The sequence below is a fragment of the Urocitellus parryii genome, chromosome 5, assembly GCF_045843805.1.
Source record: "Urocitellus parryii isolate mUroPar1 chromosome 5, mUroPar1.hap1, whole genome shotgun sequence".
NCBI lineage: Eukaryota > Metazoa > Chordata > Mammalia > Rodentia > Sciuridae > Urocitellus > Urocitellus parryii.
Genome location: NC_135535.1, coordinates 5,481,330 through 5,503,667, shown reverse-complemented (window position 1 = coordinate 5,503,667; position 22,338 = coordinate 5,481,330). Strand labels below are relative to the sequence as shown.

General features: G+C 51.3%; 1 protein-coding gene across 1 annotated transcript in view; it reads right to left on the bottom strand.

Annotated features, from left to right (window-relative positions):
• Window positions 1-22,338, bottom strand: part of LOC144254852 (EF-hand calcium-binding domain-containing protein 6-like) — a 115,308-nt gene that overhangs the window by 50,387 nt on the left and 42,583 nt on the right. The window contains exons 9-12 of the mRNA XM_077798486.1: window positions 14,705-14,841; window positions 11,076-11,188; window positions 7,062-7,064; window positions 3,022-3,146 (exon numbers count right to left, since the gene is read on the bottom strand). Coding sequence (XP_077654612.1) covers window positions 3,022-3,146; window positions 7,062-7,064; window positions 11,076-11,188; window positions 14,705-14,841 — 378 coding nt within the window. The remainder of the gene's footprint in view (window positions 1-3,021; window positions 3,147-7,061; window positions 7,065-11,075; window positions 11,189-14,704; window positions 14,842-22,338) is intronic.

Here is a 22,338-nt window from a genome sequence, read left to right as displayed (position 1 = left end):
AGAGAACGATAACACAGCTGCATCCAGAGGAGGAATATCACCCCCAGGATGAACAGAAACAGCTTTGCAACTCTGTAATGATACGAGAGGGAGAAAGAAAGAAAGTCGGATAGACAGAGACGAGCCACATCAGGCCAAAGACAAAGAATCCAGTCTGTCAGGAAACAGAACAACAACATCACCTGCAAACGCTTCATGCCATAAAAATGGACTAAATAAAAAATATGAATTCATTAAAAGGAAATCTTGAAAATTATAAAACAATGAAAGAATGAGAAAGGATATTTCAAAGCTAAGAAGATGAAGATAACATCTTTATAGGACTAATAAAATTATAAACAGCAAGAATAAGACATCAGGAAGGAAATTAATATTGAAGATATGGCTCGAAAGAATCTCAACCACGGGGCTGGGGCTGGGGCTGGGGCTGGGGCTCGGGGGCAGAGTGCTTGCCTCGCACTGTGAGGCCCTGGGTTCGATCCTCAACACCACATAAAAATAAATAAATTAATTAATTAAAATAAAGGCTTAAAAATAAATAAGAATCTCAACAACAGCAGAGAACAGGACAGAAGGGTTAGAGCAGCTTGAGAAGGTGACAGTGTCCAAGACAAAGATGATCCAATACCAGGAGAACCGGTCAAGCCCCAGGGGAAGCCAGGTGGGTGGACGGGGGTGGGGGTGGTTCCCAGAACAGGACTCTTGCCTGATGGAAGGAAGAGTGAATCTGCCACCAAAGGCCTCAGTGTATCCCAGAAAACCACCTCCAAATCCTCCATGCTAGGACACGGCTTAGTTTGGCTTTTTAAATTTCAACGATGGTGGGAAAATGCTTTAAGCCTCCAGGTAGGAAAAGGAAATCAGCTACATTCGGAAAGAAATCAGGTGGACCCCAGGCTCCTCGCAGCAACAGGAGGCTAGAGACAGCAGATAAAACATTCACGACTTTATGAAGGAAACAAAGTGGGATGCAGAATCATACCCAGCCGAGTTGTTGTTCAAGGATAAAAGCGAAAGGCACACAGCCTCAAATGTGGAAAAAACAAAGGGAGTAAAGCCCCCTGAGCCTCTCCTAGGAAATGGCTCAACTACGAGAGGCAGCAACCCACACAGTCAGTCAAGATGAAGATCCGGGAGGGCCACGCGTGTGGTGAGCCCAGAACCAGAGGGGCGCAGAAACTCAGGCCAGCCGAAACACAGGCCGTGGCAGGGTTGTGGAATGTGGCTATCATAGACTCTGGGCATCCTGGGGCAGGGCGGAGCCCGGGAAGGCTGGGGGCCCGTCGCTGAGCTCCCTGGCGACAGCCAGCCCGGATGCCCATGCCAGCCCTGGGGACAGGCTTCAGAGGCAGACTCCTCTGGCTCACCCTTTGAGGAACTACTCTGTGTCTCGTGGGAAAGAACTCATCCAAAGTCCAGACATGTCCCGGGCTCCACCCGAGGAGCCTGGCAGGGTTAAGAGCAGGACCCTGAGCTCCAGTTGGCTCCCAAGGGCTCTAGACTCATGGCAAGTCATCTCACCGCCTCCTGCCTCTGCTTCCTCACCTGAAGGTGGAGAGGACAGCGGGGCCTGACCCACAGACAGTAGGAGGGCTGAATACTCAGGCCTGGGCAACCTGGGAGAGGCTGGTCACTACTGCCGTGGTATGCCTGCTTTTCTTCTGAGGAGCCAAGGACATTTAAAATAAATAGGCTTTGTTTTTTAAAAGGCGCATGATCCTCTTATACGATCATTTCCATCTGTGTGTCTGCTCACCCAGTGCCCACTGATGCAGTGCCCTTCTCTACATGAACAGGAAGTTCTAGAACAACGTTCACTGAAGGCTGCCTTCAGTGTTTCAGAATTGCACACATTTCTTGCAATGGGCATGCGTTCTATAACGGTCATGTTTTTATGAAAACAATAAAGCTGTTAACAAGAGCAACCTGGGAAGACATGTCTTAGCAAATTTCCAACGGACACTCAGGTGTCGATTCTCTAAAACCCTTAGCAACACTGGCTTTGTTAGTTTTTTCTTCATTGAAATTTTTCTATTGAAAATTTCGTATTATCAATTTGGGAGTTTATGTATGTTAGGAACAGTGATATTATATTTGTCACTTATGTTACATGGATTTTGCCACATTTACCTTATGTCTACACAAAGTTTTGCTGTATAAAAGTTTTCGTTTTCATATAGTCAAACTTTGCCTTTTTCTTTATGGCTTTTGGGCATTACTTCATGCTTAAAAGATGTTTTAAATTTCAAATTAAAAATGTTTTCACCCAGGCTTGGAGTATAGTGCAACGTTACAGCATTTCCCTAATGTGGTATGATCTCCAGCATAATAAAAATTTTAAAAAAACTAAATTTTATTTTACCCACATTTATCATTTTATATTTAAATGGCTCATGCTTATAAAATTTATTGTTGGGAAAGAGTAAGTATCTCAATTACAGTTTTTTAATGATCCAACCCCTGCCCCCACTATCTTGTTGAAATGCCGAATATCATCTGAGAAGTTTCTGTACATAGATGGACCTAGTATCCAGCTCATCTTTTAAATCCATCTGAATGTTCATTGCTGCACCCACACCATACTGTCTTAATTATTAAGCCTTTATAAAACATTCTGTATGTGGCAAGACAAGTTCTCTATTATAATTATTCAAAAGAAATAAGTATCCAGGCATTAATAGCAAATCTCCCAATCCCAATCAGGAAGAATCTCTGCATTTATTCAAATTTTCTTCTGCTACTCAATCAACCTGTGTCTGCTCCTCCTGTGAGTGTTACATAGTTCTTACTAGAATCGGTGAGAGTGACACAGAGAATGGACTTTAAAATTGACTTCTTATCACCACCACTGTGGTCAGTGCACAGGAATTACCAGGGGACGGCGGAGGTCTCCGGTTGCAGGAGATAGAGGTAGGATCAGAACCAATCTGGGAAATAATGTCTGGCACTAACAGTTTTCTGGGTCATCTTCCTGCTCTGTTTTTCCTTCACGCCCTTCTGTGGCCTTAGGAGAACACTCACCTCTCTGCAAAACGTCCTTTCAATGTCATCCAAGGAGCAGTTGTCCCAGATGCTGTCAGAAGCCACGAAGCTGGGCAAGTGCTCCCTCCTGGAGAGTTTGGCTTGTTGATTCTCACGCGTGATCTCTGATAGGAAAGAATAAATGGAAAGCTTTAGTTTATTCACATTGTCAAAAGTACATTTAAACATTATTTCCTTTTCATCATCGCCTGTTTGATAAGAGTAAGACTTGAATAAACAAAGAAAATGATGAGCCATCTAATAAACTGTATTGAAATAGCTGGATGAACTGTTTAGAAAAAAAAAGTCAGTCTTCCACAGGCTACTCTAGAACCAGTTCTGGACAGAGTGAAATGTACACTAAGCAGAGTAATAAAACCATAAATGTAGTAGAAGAAAATTATGATGACAATTACATAATATATAACCTTTGTGTGAAGACTTTCCAAAGAAATCATTAAACCAGAAATCATTTAAATAATGGATAGGTCTGACAATATAAATATTTAATTTTTGTTTGGTTAAAAATTCACACAAATAACAGCGAAAAAATTGAGTGGGGAAAAGCTATTGTTAATATACATGAGAAATATAGGTCAATTTTCATAAAATATGAGTTTCTTTTATGAATCATTAAGATAAATATATTCAATAGATTATCTGTCTCTAACTCACTTCAAAAGAACTAGAAAAAAAATCCAGTAACTGTATGAGAAGTGCCGAAACTTTTAAAATTTTTAAAATCTAATTAAACCAGTTGGTATTTTTTCCTGCTTTTCAAATAGGCAAGGATGAAGGGCTGATAAGGACCAGTTCTGCTGAGTGCGCCGACCATCCTCAAACCCTTCCCCACACCCTGGACAATGGGGTAACGGCACAGGTGACCAACCTTACACGGGCCAGGTCACCCTGCACTACTTATAAGGGGAAAAAACGGAAACAGTCCAGATGCCCAGCAAAGGGGGCAAGTTGTGTGAAGTCGTGGCTCACGGAGCCTGGAGCCTGTGTAAGGGCACACGGACGCCGACCCCCAGGACGCAGGGCTAATTGGTGAGCGCAGAGCTTCTCTGTGCTGCCTACTGTGTCACGATGGGAAAGAAAGACAATGAATTTAATTTTCCATCCACACCTCTATGGAGGTATCAGGAAACAAAAACCCAGGGCACGGATGCCGGAAGGAGCGCGGAGGTGGGGCTCAGGAGGCAGGATTTCAGGGGGTTGTTGTCTTGTGGTTTTGTATTTTCTGACTCTTGTCAAACAAGCGTGTGTTACTTTTATGATAAAAAAAAATAAAATAAATCTAAAATATAGCCATTTTCTTCCTCAGAGTCGACTGCAAAGAATCACAAATGGTTTCCCAGATTTATTTCCTAAAATGTCTGCATTCAGCCCACTCCATCCAGCTGCCGCTAGGTCTGCCCGTCACTGGGACTCTACCTCCAGCTCCAAAAAAAGCCAAAAACAAAGAAAGCCAGCCTCCCGCCGCGGGGCCCTCCGGGTGACCTCCTGGGCTCAGGGCTGCTCTTCGCAGCCGGCTCTGGACTAGAGGCAGCGGGCAGAGTCCTCAGGATGGGGGTCCCAGCCCCCAAGCCGCAGCACCCCTGGCCCAGCTCACCCGGCTGCCTGGCCGCCTGGCCCTTCATCCTGTGGTGACTCCACTTGTGATTCACAGGGACGGGGACACACACACACACACACACACACACACACACACACACGGGCAGCCTGTCATCTGGGAACTCGCACTGGCTGGCAGGACCCAGGGCACCTTGGTTACGCCAGGTCCCGTTCCCCAGTGCAGCCTTGTCCTTCCTGCCACCCTCGGGTTTCCGACACTCTTTCTGAAGGATTTTTTTCCAGTGCTGGGGATGGAAGCAGGACCTCCCATGCCCAGGCCAGAGCCCGACCACCTTGCGGAGGATCCCCGTCTGTTTGAACAGTATAAAGAAGTCTTTAGTGGCTGAGCTCTGTTCTAGGTGTGGAGAAGGAAAGCCGCCCGAGTCACCTCCTCACGTGCCCAGACAGATATAGTGGTGGCCTGGCAAGGACCAAGCATCCCCAAGACAGAAATAAGCAGAGATAGTAGAAAACACCGTTCCACGTTCAGAAAAGTCGAAGGTAAGGCACGCTGCCACCAGAGACCACCCCACAGAGCTGAGGACAGCACCGAATCCCTGCACAGCGCCTGGCAGATGGACCTTACATGACATTTCCTCCCCAAATGAATATACAGTAGCAGATTTCATCCTGTGGCTTACAGTTCACGGCAGGACTTCGTATTACAGCCAGGAATCACACACCGAAAACTTTAATATGTTGATTTCTATAAAGCTGCAAATAAATCATTGTAGAAATGCAGACTAAACTAAAAGGAATGAAGAGAATAAAACAGAAATAGAAAGTGAAATAAAGACTGTCAAGTAAAGAAAAAGAAAGGAGGAAGGAGGGAGGAGGGAGGAGGAGGATGGAGGAAGGAGGGATGGAGGAGGAGGAAGAAGGGAGGAGGAGGAAGGAGGGAGGAAGGAGGAGGAAGAAGGGAGGAGGAGGAAGGAGGGAGGAGGGAGGAGGAGGATGGAGGGAGGAGGGATGGAGGAGGAGGAAGAAGGGAGGAGGAGGAAGGAGGGAGGAAGGAGGAGGAAGAAGGGAGGAGGAGGAAGGAGGGAGGAAGGAGGAGGAAGAAGGGAGGAGGAGGAAGGAGGGAGGAAGGAAGAGAAAGCAGGGAGGAAGGAGGAGGAAGAAGGGAGGAGGAGGAAGGAGGGAGGAAGGAGGAGAAAGCAGGGAGGAAGGAGGAGGAAGGAGGGAGGAGGAGGAAGGAGAGAGAAGGAGGAAGGAGGAAGGAGGGAGGAGGAGGAAGGAGGGAGGAGGAGGAAGGAGGGAGGAGGAGGAAGGAGGGAGGAGGAGGAAGGAGGGAGGAAGGAGGAGAGAGGGAGGAGGAGGAAGGAGGGAGGAGGAGGAAGGAGGGAGGAAGGAGGAGGAAGGAGGGAGGAAGGAGGAAGGAGGGAGGAGGAGGAAGGAGGGAGGAGGAGGAAGGAGGGAGGAGGAGGAGGAGGAAGCAGGGAGGAAGGAGGAGGAAGGAGGGAGGAGGAGGAAGGAGGGAGGAGGAGGAAGGAGGAGGAAGAAGGAGGAAGGAGGAGGAATGAGGGAGGAGGAGGAAGGAGGGAGGAGGAGGAAAGAGGGAGGAGGAGGAAAGAGGAAGGAAGGAGGAGGAGGAAGCAGGGAGGAAGGAGGAGGAGGAAGGAGGAAGGAGGAGGAAGGAGGAAGGAGGAGGAAGGAGGGAGAAAGGAGGAGGAGGAAGGAGGAAGGAGGAGGAAGGAGGGAGAAAGGAGGAGGAGGAAGGAGGAAGGAGGAAGAAGGAGGGAGGAAGGAGGAGGAAGGAGGAAGGAGGGAGAAAGGAGGAAGGAGGAGGAAGGAGGAGGAGAAAGAGGGAGGAAGGAGCGGGAAGACAGAGTGGAGACCCACGCACTAGGAATCATGCAGAAGACAGTCAGACAACGGGTAGAACAAATACTTAAATTTACAGTTAAAACATCTTTCCTGAAATACGAGAGACCCAAGTCCACACATTTAAACTGCACACAACGCACTCAGGAGATCAATCAGTCTGCTGGTATCATGGCATATTCTAGAATAAATTTTTAGGGTTTAAAAATCTCTTAACATCCAGGCAAAAAAAATCAAGTTACAAATAGGGACATAAAATCAGACTGTCACCAAGCTTTTCTTCAGCCAAACGTTATGCCACCAGGCAATGAGAGAAAAAAGACATTTAAGACGCTTAGGAAAAACTGGAGTCAAGGATTCTACATCCGGAAAAGCTGATTTTTCAAGTGTTAAGGCCACAAACTTAGGAACAAGTAAGAAATCAGAGAATATTGTTTCCATGAGCATTTCCCAAGGAACCTACCAGAAAACAAGGAATACACAAACCGGGAAGGGAAATGACAAGCCCAGGAAGGCAGAGCGCTGAGCTAATGCGCTGGGTGAAGGCTCCTCCCCTGGACAGTGCAATCCTGTGACACCGGTCAGCAGGACAGCAAGACCTGCTCCTGAGCCACTTGAGCAGAAACAACTGGAAAGTGAGTCACCCGGGAAGGGCTCCAGGGCGGCCCAGGGGCCTGTCTGTTCCTCGGCTCTGCCCAGCGCGAGTGAGTAAGGGGGGAATTCAAACAGCCCACCCATGTATAGGTAAAGTGCTTCCACACGCCACAGCACAGAGGCCTGCAGACCCCAGGAGGGGCACAGCGTGGGGCTGAGGACTCTGAAGAGACAGGACCCTGGCGGACGCTGAGCCGCTGGTCACAATGCTCCCTTCCCGCTTCTTGCCGGGAGCAGGCCTGGTCCAGACAGAGCCTCAGTCGGGAGCTGAAGTGTGATGTGCCCACACCCCAGACTCCTGCTTCTTTAAGTTAGAACATCCACCAAAATGGCCTGCCTCTGAAGGTCTGGGTTCTACCTATAAATGTTGTAGAAGTAGCCAGTGGGAAAACCAGTGTGGAAAGGGTATTTTCAGATGATCCCTGCCCAGGCGGTAGAAGAAGACTAATGAGAACAGGTGCATGCCAGGACTACGCCAGGGACAGGGCAGCAGGAGAAACTCGAGCTAGAGCCATGGGAACAGGAACCTGCAGGAGAATGACTGGAGACACAGCTTACATCGGATCAAATCGAACATGCCATTCTGCTCTGCATCATCATTTTATGTATCATTAATAAAGAAAGCCTGCTGCCAATTAGTGACGAAATGCAGGAACAGAACAAGAGAGACTTCCGTAGTGAAACTGAGACTATATTATAGAACTGACCCTCTTATGACACCTCATGAAATTAGTGTCTCAGAACAGTAAAAATCAGCAAAACAAAACAAAACAAAACAAAAACCTACACTTTAGGCAGCCAGAAAGTTGTGCTCCCAATTACAGGGGGCAGGGGTCAGCTCATATCAACCAACTCTCCCAGCAGGTAACAATGATAAACTCTGGGCAAAATATGAACAAAACCACCAGGAGGCCCTGGGGACAGCCACCAGTTGGAGCCCACTCTGGGAAGATGGGATCAGGGCAGCAAGTGTGCGTGGTTTGGCTGCAAGGGCCGCCCTGGCTGGAAACAGGCCGAGGGCCTAGAGCTGCATGTGAACCCCAAGGTCCCCGGATTAGCAATCAGAAAGCAGCTCGGGCTGCCAGGGCAGGGGGAGGGAGGGAAGTGCCCAAAGAAGAGAGCCCAGGAGGCCTCCGACGCCTGTGGACACACGGTCGCTGCCACTTCTGCCGGTGGATGGGCAGGCAGCGCTGAGCTGCCCGGCTAAGGAGGGGACAACACATGGCAGGCATCGTCCCCAGGAGGACCTCGGGGCTGCAGTCAGGCAGAACTTGGCCCCCACAGGAGCACCATGTGCAGAGAGCACATGGCCTCTGCAAGGCCATCAACAGACCAAACCTGAGCGGACACAAATGTTGGAATTAGCAGACAAAAATTTTAGAGCATTTTAATGTTCTTAGAATTTTAAAGTAACGGTGTCTGAGAATCTATGCTCCTGATGAACGCAGATGAAGACCTCGGGGAGCCAGGGTGCCACAGCCGCACACTGCGAGTGGCTGCGCAGGACACAGCACAGCACAGCAGCACAGCCAGGGGCAGGAGGGCCGCACTGGGAGGTGCTGGGAAAGTCCTGCGCCTCACAGAAGCCTCCATTATCTGAGGGCGGACTCGGGTTGACAGAAGGTGAATATCGTGAACCCTAAAGGACGCTTGATGATGAATGAAAGGCGTCAATAGAAGAAGTAATGCAGAATAGGAAATGCTCGGTTCACCCAAACTTTTTGAAATTAACCCAAACTCTTTAGGAAAAAAGGCAGGGGCTGGATTAGAGAGAGAAGTGGCATAACACAGAGAAGGAGAGAGCCCACCTTGGAAGAAATGTAAGTAAAGATAAAAACACAAGCCAGGCACGGTGGCTCACGACTGTCATCCCAGCGGCTCAGGAGGCTGAGGCAGGAGGATCCTGAGTTCAAAGCCAGCCTCAGCAACTCAGCGAGGCGCTACTCAAAATAAAAAAATACAAGGGCCAGGGATGTGGCTCAGTGGTAGAGCACCCTTGGGTTAAATCTCTAGTCCTCTCCCCCACCCCACCCCCCAAAAGAAAGATAGAGAACTTCTTACTCAGATCCAAATTCGGTGAGATTGAGCTCAATGGCGAGACAGAAACACAAGACGAGGAGAGGGGCCCGGCTGTGGGCCTGAGGAAGACCCAGAGCCGCCAGTGCACCAGGAACAACAGGAACAGAATAGACACGGGCGGAGCCACAGTAGAGATGAAGACTGAAGTGATCCAGGGGTTACCGCGGAGGAGGAGTGGAGAGATGTGGGCAGCAGGACAGCCTGTGCCCAGAAGTCACAGTCCAAAAAATAAAGACTCATCCAAAGACATATTGCTTAAAAAAAAAAAAAAAAAAACTCAACATGAAGGAAAGACTCATCCAAAGACATATTGCTTGAAAACATCAGAATGAAGAGAGAATTGACTTTACAAACTAAGAGCGCCCTGTGTTCTAGAAGGCCACACCGAGGGCAGGCGCTGAGGCCTCCCTGGCCATGCTGCTGAGGTCCAGGGTTGAAAGCTGTTTGGGCAGCTGGCAGAGAAAGCCCGTCACCAGCCAGGGGACACACAGGCCTCTCTTTAGACACTCAGCCCCAGCAGGCCACAGACCAAAGTCCCTGACATTCTGAAAGGGAAAAGTGTAACCTGGGGGTATTGTGTGTGTGTGTGTGTGTGTGTGTGTGTGTACGCACCCACACACACGCATGCTGAGGCACTGGGGTGGAATCAGGCCTCACAGGTGTTAGCCAGTGCTCAACCCCTGAGCCACACCCCAGCCCTTTCTATTTTAACTTGACGCAGGGTCTCACGAAGTGAGACTAAGAGGCTAGCCTTGGATTGGGATCCTCCTGCCTCAGCCTCCCGAGGAGCTGGGATTTCAGCATGTGCCACATGTGAATACTGTGTTTGTCATTTCCTTGTGTTTTGTTGCAGTTTCTAACTCTCCTGATCCACTAAGGTGAGAGATAAATTCTTATATAAAATAGCATCTACCTGACCCCGTTTTCACAAATGGAGCACTTTTTCCTGTCTCCTATCTACTGCACTCTCAGGAGGGCATTCTGGGCAGCAGATGGGTTTGGTGGCTAATTTCAGTCTTCCACTCATCTGCATTAGTTCCGGCCTCACAGGGCCGTGGGGCTATGAAGAGACGATAGGAGACCGTGCTTGGTGAATGCCTGGCACGGTGGCTGCACACTGTCGAGCCCTGGAGGCCTGTGGTCAGCATGCCTGGTGAGCTGGGTTAGCACACCAGGCTGACACGACCCACCGGTGGGACAGGTCTGAGGGTCGCAGGAGGCGCTCAGGGAATATCTGCTGAAAGGAATTCAGTTGAAGCCAGACAGAGTGACCAATAAGCCTGTCACAGGTGATAAGCCCCTGAGGCAAGAAATCAGTGAAAAGAAACCAGATTAAGTCCAGGAAAATGACCAGCGGCCAGGAAGGGACGATATCTGCTTCATATCCTCACAGAGCCACCTGACGGTTAGGGCACTTCAGCAGTGGGCTGGGATGCAGGCCCTCAGAGGGCAGACGAGGTCACACATTTACCTGGCTTCACTGTGAACTACTCTGCCCTTTTGTATTGAGATTTTTCAAATTAAAGGAATATGTGTTCATAATAGAAAAAAAAAACTTTTGAAAATACAAAAGCCGCAGAAAGAAGAGCTAATACTGCTCAGAGGCAAACCACTTAAAGACCATCTGTGAGCTGGAGACGTTCCCAACCCTGTGCGGATGCACGCACAAGCCCACGTCATCCCAACTCCTAGCTGCACCTTCCTCTATGGTGAGGCACTCAGCTATCCCCATAAACACGGCTCCGTGGCTATCTTTATAGATTATGCATTTTCCATATTTGAAAATATTTCCTCAGAAGAGATCACCAGAAAGTATTTAGTTATAACTATCATGCTGAAGCACACTGAAACCTCTTGCTATGTACTGAAAAAATCCTTACCTTGATTTCCCATAAAATATCTAAGGTTCAGGTCATTATTTATGCCAAGGTTCTTCAAAAAAACATTGTAATCCACTGCAGTATCTTTGTCAATGTCGTAGTGTTTTGAAAACCTGAAATACAAATGTTCTTTAGAAATCAGACATTCTGATACAACACATCTGAAATGAAGAAAGTGGTTCCTAAGGGTTCCTCTACAGGGGTGGGCAGTAATTTTAGTGTCTGTTTCTCGCTACAGCCAGAATTTAGAAGTCAATCCTTGAAGCGTTACTGTCAGATTCCAAACACACAGCTCCTCTGAAGACCACACCCGCAGCCTGGGCCTGGACACACAATTTCCTGTGGGACAGCATCTAGGACTGGCAGGAGGGTGTGGGGCCATGCCCCACCCCTGGACTGCAGGCCCAGGGACCTGGCACGACATTCCGTGACCAGGGAACCCAGAGCAGGAAGGGGTGCCAAGGAGCGGATCACTTCAACAGAGGGAAACCGAGGGCCAAGGTGGCACGTGGTTTCAAAACAGGGAGCAGTGCTGGGGCGGGGGCAAGCTTTTCTTGAAATTTCTACGGTGTTTCCACGTGGCAAGAGAATTTTAAAACACGTAAACCACGGTCCACCCCTGAAATGCAGAGAGAAATGGGATGTGTGGATTTTAAAAATGGATTTTCTATTATTCAAATCTGATGAATGTTTTTCTAGATAATTTCTGGGTTATTACATTTCTAAAAAATTGACAGTTTTAAAATGTTTGATTATATTATCTCCATGTGTTAGTTTCCATAATTATCTAATTTCATGCTGCTTTCTAAAAATTTAGTAATCATTACTTAAAATATGTGTTGCTTTTCTGTTTTCCAGATTGAACAGAGCGCGGTGTTCCCTTCCGTGCCTGCTCGCCACCTTGCCGAGCCTGCCTCTTGTGCTAATCAGACACCTATCTCGAGAGATGGCGGCTGCCATGTGTCACCACAGAAACCCCCTCCACAGCCCCTTTCCTCCTCAGCCTCCATCTTGCAGACACAGGCTGTGAGCTCGAGCACCGGAAGGAGGGTCCGTGGCCCCCTCTGAGTCCTGCCCTGGGCGAGGAGCTCCAGCCAGCCGGCCAGGCTGTGGAAGCGCAGCGCTGCTGGAACAGCCTTTGCTCTAGCAGCAACCTGACCTGGGCATCCACGCATCTGCTCAGTCACAGGACACAGAACCCCGTGGGAACGTGTCCTGCAGGCCAGCCCTGGCCATGGAAGCCTCAGCCCTGCTCAAGAAGCGGCATCCACACAGCTTTTCACAAGAAAGCCGGGAAGATGGAACCACTCCTGAGACGCAAGCACGGGGGCCACTGGCCAGGACCTGAGCTCTGGGCTCCGCAGGCAAGCCGCCTCGTGGAGTGGCCAGATGGAGGAGGAGGAAGACCCCGGTGAGCCACAGCCTCTCCAGCCTGGGCCCCTGGGTGCAGAGCCTTAGGCTTAGCACAAGGTCTCCAGAGCAGCTGACCTTTAGGATTGCTCCTCTCTGCTCACAAACCTCTTTGCGGAGATTCAAATACTCTGGCCTGGAGGGTAGTGAAGGGCAAGATGGGGTGGGGTGGGGAAGGAAACCGAAGTCTGTTGGGTTTTGAGATAGTCCTGGGTAGATGTAAAGCTGGGTGGTTGGTCCATCTCTGGCCTCTTGTTTTACACGGGCTGGACAGTATTCTACAGCTAAAAGGAGCCATCCATTAGGGGCATTGGATGTTTACAATCATGACATGGTCCCTACGAAGGAAGCACCCCCTGTGAGCAGGCAGATCCCAGCACTCCACACACCCTGCAAAGCCCACTTGGTCCCCACCCTGGCAGATGAGCTTCTTGGTACTCAATCGAAAAAGAAAATTGAGTTCCAGGGGCCCAGGAGTGTCCTGGGGTCCTGAACTAGGGAACAGAAAGCACAGGCTGACCCCATGTGGGTCAGACGTCAAAGCCTGGCCATCTCCAGCACACGAGCGCCCAACCTGCATCTTCAAAAGGAAGCAGCTAGATAAAAGGATTCAAGAATGCCTGGTTTCTTGCTCCAAAATTAAAAAGACAAAGTTAATACGGAAGCAGCGTCTTGAGGAAGAAGTGCATTGTCAAGCTTCAATAAGGCGAGCATTAAAGCAATTGAAGAACGGCTCCTTTTAGTCTCCGAGCTCTTGGTCTATTGTGTGAAGTTTCTCAAGCCTTATCGTGAAAACAGCATTGTTTTTGAGGCTTAAAAAAATCTCAAATAAAAATTTGTAGAGTTCTTTATTATTCAATACTTAAGAGATGGGGAAACAGACAGTAACATTTTTTATAGATTTACTAGGTTGGAGACTGCGGTGCCAAACACAAGGTTTATTGTCAAATAAAACACTGCTTTGTTTTTTGATTGCCTGTTTTAGAAGAGTGCTGTTCTGTTCTATAATTGCATGCACAAAATTATTTAATTTGTTTTCTTTGGATCTTATTCTGGGCACTTTCCCAGCCGGAAAGGATGTAAAAATTAAAACATCTATTATGTCTTTTATAATATGAGGTGGGTTATAAAGAGGAAAAAAGAAGAAAAAGCCTTCACAGGAGTGGGAAAGACCCGTTTTTCTAAAGCCTCCTCGCTGTTCGCCCTGCAGTGTCTGTGCCCAGGGCAATGCCCCTTCCGCTGCCTTGCCCTGGGGGCGGATTGCTCCACTTCCAGCACGGAGCCTGTCTTTGTGAGGCTTCCTGAGGCTGCTCTGGAGTGACAGCGGCCAGCTTTAATGACAGCTTGTGTCACAGTCCCCGCTGAGATAATATGCTCCCTCCTGTTGCAAACTGCCTGGAGGGCCGGCCGCCTGGGCCTGGGTAGCAGGGAGCCCACACACCTAGGCTTCCCTCCTCTAGGAATACACTGATGGTAAAGCCTAAGCACGGGCACTGTGAGGTCTCCAACAGCAACTGGTGATAAAATAGGACGGACAAAATGGCACACTGTGATGGAAGTTATTTCAAATGTAGGAATTATTTCTGGAATTTTCCATTCAACATTTTTGGACTGTGGTAGCTAAAACCACCGGAAGGGCAGCACCCAGGAAAGGCAGGAAGAGGGTGCCTTCCCAGCGGGGCTCTCACAGATAAGCCAGGCCAGGCCACCCTCCACCAGCTCCTCTGAAGGACCTGGAGCCCACCGGAGGTCCAAACGCACTCCCACGCGCGCTGCACAAGTCGGGAGCAGGTGGTGTGGCTTTGACACGGCGCTAGGCCCACTCCCTGCCACAACCCACCCCAGCCACCATCCTGCAAGGACGATGACGTTTCTGCCATGACCTTCAGAGGGAGAGCCATCAGGGGCAGCTGCTGCTTCTCCTCCTGACTTGGGGCTTGGAGTGAAACCCAACTGTTCAGAGCAGGGTGAGGACGGAGGACGTGACGCCCCAGAGGGCAGGGAGGCGGCTGGGGAAGGAGCGGCCTGTCCCCCTGTTCCAACCTGCAGGCCCTGCCCCAGGGTGCTCGGGAGGGAGAACCAGCAGGCGTTGATCTGGGAAATTTGCAGGGAGCTTCAGGACCCAGTAGAAACACCCAGAGAGGAGGTGGGCGGGGCCCAGCCACAGTCGGCTGTGCGGCTGCCGCAGTTCCCAGCCCTCCACCTGCCCGGCGCCTCACCTTGCGTATTCCTCATCCGTCATCTTCAAGCAGAAGGTCTCCAGAAGCCGCTTCAGCTCCTGTGGCTGAACCAGCCCTGTCTTGTTAACATCAATGAGCTTAAAGGCGTTGGTAATGGTTTTCATGTTCCAAAAAACCTATATAGGAAAAGTGATTGGAGAAAAGTCAAAAGAGCCAGTGTTAAAAACCAAAATGGTAATAAAAAAGTGAACGTTTTTTAATACTTCTTGTAAAATAAAATGCTTTCAAAGATTCACAGTGGTAGGCATTGGAAAATGACACGTCTATGGAAAAAGACACTTTGCATTTATTGAATGTTTTCAAGGCAATTTTCTCAGTAAATGGTCTTAGTTAAAAAAAAAAACTTTCTGATGTAAAGCAGTAAGTCTCATACACAATTCAGTCTCTTTTAAGGCAGTAGGAAAAATCTTTTTTGTTAATTGATGCTTCTAAACTATGTTCTGGCATAGATGGACTTGTAGGATTTTTAATTTTTCACAGCCATATGCAAACTATTTTTACTAGGATCTAGAAAATATAACTGTATAGTTCAACCCCTCTGAAATTTTTAAAGATATTACAGAAAAGTTTTATGGAGCTCTTCCCCAAATCTGGCAAATGATATGCACTGGGCACGTGACCGTGCATCTGGCCTAAGGGGCTGCAGAAAGGAGCGGCCTCTGTTCAGGGGGCAGCCTCCACCCGGGTACACCAGAGCCAGCTCCAGCTCTCGGGCCACCCTGCCAGCCCACGTGAGGCAGGCACCACTTCCTGTTTTCACACTTTACCTGTTTGCTTATTCATTTTTGGCAGTGCTGGGGTCCAAACCAGGGCCCTGCTCATGCTAGGCAGCGCTCTTCCACTGAGCCACACCCCCTGCTTTCCTGCCCATTAGTAAAGAGGGAAACTGAGGTTCAGGGAGGCTCCATGAAGAGCCCATCCAGTGGCTGGGCAGCATGACGCTGCTGCAAACTCAAGTTTACCTTTTACCCCACTACGCTGCCAGGGATCGGAGACATGGAAACACAGTGTTATGCCACTGCCTGCCACCACCCACCCCAGCCACCGTCCTGGAAGGACCATGCCGTTCCTGCCATGACCTCCAGAGGGAGAGCCTGCACACGTGACCACGCCCTTGTTCTAGTCCCTAGAGACCTCGGTCCCCTTGTGCCCAGGCAGTGTTAACCGTGAACAGTCGCTTTGTACCCTCCACACACTTTAGGGGACAGTGGGAAGGAGAGCTAACAGCAAAAGCCAGCCAGGGCTGCTGGCCTTCGGAGGAGAGCAGCTTCCAGCGGCCCGGAGCCCTCCTGTGGGGGGGCCAGAGGCAGTCCACATCAGCACTGCGGACCTGCAGGCGGGGCGGGGAGGGATGTGGGGTGCTCTTAGGGCGGGGGCACAGTGAGGAGCGAGGGGTAAGGCTGATCCGATCCCGGATTCCACATCCCCTTGCTGGATCCAACCTGGCCCTCCTGGAGGAGTGCGGGGAGTGGCTTCAGGGTGACAGCTTTGCTCCCTTCTCACTCACACCCCATTTCCTCCCCAGACCTCCTCTGAATGTCCCCTTGCTGTCTCTCTCACCAAACCTGCCAGCAAGAAAGCCCCTGCCGCTCCTCCCGTGGGAAAGCCCCACCTCAAGCATGAGGGACCAGGAGCTGGTGGGGACAGTGGCCTCCTCCTGGAAGCTGTGCCTGCACCCTGACCGCGCCTCTCCTTGCTCTAGTCCTGGAGACCTCGGGTCCCCTTGTGCCTAGGTGGTGTTAGCGTTGCACCGTCACTCTGTCCCCCCACACACTCTAGGCATTCACAAGGGAGAACCCCGACAGCCGCCTCTCAGCCCCTCAGCTCCCCGCCTGGCACCTTCATTCTGCAAGATGGCTCCTGGGCTTGGCCAACACCCTCTCCTCTCCAGCTTGCTTCAAGTACCCAAAGCCCACCAACGGGGCCCCACCAGGCCCTGCCCCTGCTACTCCGCCTCCCCCACCCCACCCCCCGTCCTCACTTCCCCCAGAACCTGTGCACCTGTATGAGCACTGTCCCTCCCTCCCACTCTCAGACCCCAACCCTGAGTAAACACAGTTCCCCAGCTTTCCAAGCCCCATCCAGATGGCTGATGTGGCTGGGGGGAAAACACGTCACCGAGCACTTCCCTGACCCTAGATGCAGACCACTGGCCCTGCCTGGGTGACCATCCTCCACCACCACTGTTATGGGCCAGGCTATATGGGCAATGAGCAAACAGACTCCATTTTACCTGAGACTCCATATCATGTTAGAAATGCTTCTCCCGTGGGAAAGCGCCGCCTCTGTGCCCATTAATAGTTACCTAGCAGAGCACACTTGGCAACACAAACAGCAATTCCTATTCGATGGAAAATTGTTCTCTTTGGTTTCCATTTTTCTGGGACAATGTACCTTGCAGAGACTGATTGTCTAGACGTTAGTAACCATTCTCATTCTCTAACGTGTACTGAACTAGGGTCATTTTGACCCCCTTCCCTTCTGCTTGCTTGCTGCTATGCCAACCTGGAGAGTCCTGTGGGAAATACCAATGTACCCATTGCATTGTCTCACTAACTGCCCAACCCAGCTTCTGTACCTGCTTGCTTACAGCTACGTAACCCCGATGTAGGTTACGCATTTAAATATCCTAAAATGCTCAAGCTCAGGGCTGTTCCTTGCAGAAACAGTTATGGATCCTGTGGGGAGCAGTCGCTGGCTGGCTGGCTAAATAAAGACTCTTCAATTTGCACAAAACTGGGACTCAGTGTGTTTTCTGAGCGCCTGCCCCACAACACCACAGTCCACACACCAGCTGCCCAGCTGTTCCTGGGCAGGCCCACCCCTGAGCCACCCCACACCTTCCTCACTGTGGCCTTAACCCCCCACTTTCTCATCCTGCCTCTTCCTCTCCACTGACTGGCCTGCTTCTTGCTTTATGGAGAAAACAGTGGGCAGGACACTCGTCTGTCTGCACTGTCCGTCTAACCCTTCCAATGTTGGCTCCAGAAGAGCAGAGCTTGCTCCCTGGTTGGTGCCCAAGTAGAGTCGACACTGTGGGCACTCAGGAAATGACTGCTGCGGTGAGTGGGTGAACGCCCTCTTCCCACCTGCTGCGGGAAAAGCTGCAGGAAAAGCTGGGGAAGCGCCCAGACCAGGGTCTGCCCACCACGACTGCCCCCTGCATGAAATCATGATGACCATCAGTGTGATAATGGCAATACTGCCATCACTGAGTAACTGTCCATCAGACACAGAGCCCATCTGAATTCCCCACACACCTCTCAACCCGAGCACCACAACCAGAGCACCTCGGCTGGCCCAGCCTGGATATCAACCTGGCCCTGCCAAAGGCAGACAGGGGAAAGGCCCCAGCTGGACAGGGCCCACCCCTGCTTGTTTCCCTCCACCCAGCTGCTTGGACTAACAGGCGGCTTCAGCCACAGGGAGCACTTGCTCCCACCACCAAAGAAAAATCTCAGCACCCTGTCCACTGCCAAATCCGCTCTGCGTCTTGTGGGAGACGGAGGAGGACAGGAGACGGATACTGATTTAAAGCCCCAAAGCAGCCCATATGGATCTCCAGCGCCGAGAGCCGAACAGCAGCAGACCTGGCGCGGCGCCCATGCCCACCAGAGGTCCGTCTCCAAGTGCCTTATCATTTGTCAGACTGAAGTTTGGCAGGACGGGAAGAAAGGGGCTGCAGATGGCGAGGCTCACCCCAGGCAAGAGAGTGAGGGCCATGGAGTGCAGGACAGGTCCACGCCCGGGCGGGCGGGGCAGGAGAAATAAGGTGGCTGGTGGCCAGGAAGGGTGACCCTGCCCCGCCCATCCCTGGGCTCCAGCCACAGCCACGCTGAACTCCTGGGAACTCACAGGCTCGGGGCTCTCCCCACCTGGCCTCCCTCCTGCCTCCTCACTCTGCTCCGACTCTCCCTCCGGCACCAGGCCCGCTCCACCCCACTGGCACTTCTGATCTTCTCCCTGCACAGTGTCCTGCTGCCACACCAGGTCTCCGTCACAGGCCACTTGCTCACAGGGGCCAAGCACTCCTTCACCCCTTTGGGGCCAGGTGCTGCATTTTTCTTCCTGCACTAACCCGCACCTGGACCTTTCCCAGGTTTCTCAGCTATTGAGACAGGACCTTGGGCCTGTCCGCTGCTCTCCCTCAGGCCTAGAGCTGCCTAGAGAGAGGGACTTCTGGGGGCTGGACATCCTCTACCTGCTGCCTGGACCGCCCTTCCCTGGTGCTGCCACTGGCCACCCTGGGGCAGGACTTGGTACCTTCTCTCCTGGCTTCCCTAATTACCTTCCCTGCTTGACCTTGCCATCTTGGTTTATTGGGTCCTGACCTTGGTGACCAGCGCCCTCCCTGCCTGTCTCTGCCCCTCCTGTCTTCCCCGTCTCCACCTTCAGTCTGCCACCTTTGGGGAAGAGTGTTCACAGGCCAAATCCACCGGCAGAGAGGCCCGTGTTCGTTTTTCATTGCTGTGACCCAAACGCCTGACCAGAAATTTTAGCGAGGAAAAGTTCATTTGGGGTTCATAATTTCAGAGGCTCATCCCCCTCTGGGTCCAAGGTGAGGCAGAACATCATGGGGAAGGGTGTGGCAAGAGCACCGCTCAGCTCATGGGCGCCCGAAGCAGAGAGATAAAGGGAGGAAGGGGCTGCAGGGACCACGACCCCTCTCGGAAATCCTGAGATGGTGATGCATCAAACTGTGAGACCCGGAAATCAAAAGATGCCAGTAACGTGGAGGGTCTACCCAGGCAAGCTGCTGGCCATGGAGACAGCCAGCCCAAGACAGAGGCCACGGGATTGTGCGCAGCAGCAGCAGCAAGGCCCAAGGGGCGGGCCTCCCCAGCCCCGTGGAGAGCACTTGCAGGCAGCCCTGTGTCCTAGAAGCTGCACAGAGACTATGGGACCTGTGCGCCTGCTGGGTCTCAGTCTCGTTTTGGCCCTCCTTTCTTCCTATGCCCCGTTCCTCCCTTTGGGGATGGAGTGTTTACTTGGAGCTGCTGTATCTTGGGTATATGTAAGATGCTTTTGATATATACACCACCCGCCCCCCTTCTCCAGTCACATCCACCTGCCCACAGTGACCACCCAGTCAGCCCATTCCAACTAGGAGGGATGATGATTAGGCTGCAGCTCTCACAACCCAATCGCTCCGCCTCTGAACACTCCTGCATTAACAGGGCTCTCGGGACACCTCACATCCAAACCAGCACAGGGGCTGGCGCACAGTTGACAGAGGGCCACTGTTTCTGGTTTCTTCCGAGTCCAATGTGTGTCTCAGAGAAGAAAGCCGGTCTCACTCTGTGACTGCCCAGAGGGCAGCCTGAGAGAGCTGACGCCGTCACCTGGCATCAGCACCTGTGGTGACCTAGCCACCCTATCCAGGTGTGATAGACCACTGCCCACACCTGATTTTGTACACCTGCAAGCTAAGAATGGGTTTGACATTTTTAACTGGCTGGAAGAAAAAAAAAGAATAGCATTTCATGACATGTGAAAGTTATGGGAATTTCAGATTTCAGTATCTGTAAATAGATTTTATTGGCATGCAGCCACACCCCCTCATTTACATATTGCCTGGGCGCTTTCCCCTACCTACCAGGGCAGAGTGGGGGGCTGAACAGACCCTCCCAGCAGAGACCAGGCTGTTGGCTCCTGGCCCTTCAGAGCAGGTTCACTGGCCCATGTCGTCCCCCCTCCCACAGGTGTCTGAGTGGGTGGGGACATTTCCGGGGAGATTCTGTGCACAAACACAAGGAAGAGCACTGAGGATCTAAAGAGAACCCTCAATGATAACTAGTTACGACATTAAATTAAATGTGCAGAGCCAGGAAATCAGCCAGGCTTCCTAAAGAAGCTGCCGCAGTGTTTCCCTACTGACTGCCTTTCCCTCCTGGCCCCGCCTCAGCAGTCCCCTCTCTGGACCCTGCCAGTGCTGGGCTGGAGTGGGCGCTCCCTGGCCTGTCTCCCACTGCACTCCATCTTGCCCCACTTCCCCCGCTGTGCCACACCTGATCCTCCCTATAACCTGACCCCACCCTTCCCACCGAGCCCTCACCGCAGCCCCTGGAAGCCCTGCAGGATCTGACCCTCTCCAACCCTTGGAACCATGATCTGGGAAGATGCTCCAGCTGGGGAATGAGGGATGAGGCCAGCCACCTAGAGAAGGGACCAGAGCAGGGACAGACTAAACACCAGGTTCTTCGGTCAAGAGACCCAGGCCTGGCACAGCGGAGAGGGGTTTCAAGTTCTGAATGTACTTCGTGAACCAAAGCCCCGTCAGCTGACTCTTAAAGCAAGCAAAGGCCAGTTTCACACGGGCGAGAAGTGAAACAAGTGACTTCTCAGATACAGATGATCACTTTTTAAAACCCAACAGGAGCAAAATCTAAAATATTCCCCAAAGATGGATTGAGATGAAGGCAGAATCATAAATGCCACCACAGGAAGCGCTGACCACCTGTCCTTGAAGACTGCAGCTGGGCACTGTCGGGCAGGCCTCCTCTCAGGCTCCGGCCTCCCTGTAAAGCCCAGGAGAACGCGTGGCTGCAGCCTCCCTCGGGCAACCCCTGTGCCAACCACTCCTGGCTCTCCCCCAGAGACCTGGACCACGCAGCTCAAAAAGAGGCTCTGGAAGCCCGGCTCCACCCTATGATGCAGGGGAATCTTGGGAAAGCGACGCAATTCCTCAAAACTTCAGTTCCTCACATGTGAAGTGGGGATGAATAAGAGCCCGGAACATGTCCGGTCAATGCCGCTGTCCTGGGGACCGCTGACTGGGTCAACAGCTGAGCACAGTTCCAAACAACCACGCACCCTGTCAGGGAACGGTAAGTGGCTGAACCGGCAGCACTGGACCCAGCCCCTCCTCCTCCCCACTGCCCCTCTGCCCAGCTGAGGGAACAGAGGCCAGACAGGGAGCAAGGTCTTGCATCAGGCAGGAGTCAGGGCCAAGAACAGGGCCAGGAGCAACTGCTGAGTAGAAGGACGGATGGTTGCATGGACAGATGGATACACAATTGATGGATGGTTGAACAGGTGATGGATGATGAATGGATGATGGACAGATGGACAATGAGTGGAAGGACAGACTGATAGAGGATGGATGGATGGATGATGGTGGGTGGCTGGATGGACAGATGGATGAAGGATGGAAGGACCGATGGATGGTGGATGACGGATGGATGATGATGTGTAGATGGATGGGTGGGCAGAGGGGTGAACTTGAGGGAGACTTAGAACTGCATAGGCAGTTGGGCAAGATGACAAAGGAGGAAGTCAGGGGCAGGTCCAGACAGTAAGAGAACAAAGAGTCCCCCAATAAAGTCCTCGTGGATATGAGGAGGGGACCCAATCAGGTACACTTCCATAACAAACTGACTGATGGATATTGGAGGGATGGGTATGTAGGTAGGCAGAGGGTGGTGGGTGGGTTGGATACACAGAGGGATGATGGGATGGATGGATAGATAGATGGACAGGGGTGGACGAGTGGATGATGGATGCCGTGATTGCAGCATTCACAGGGAAGAAGTGGAGGTAAGCCAGGAAAGCCCTTGTATAGCAGGACAGGTACCTGCAGGAAGGTCAGGTAGACATCTCATTTCCCAGTGGAC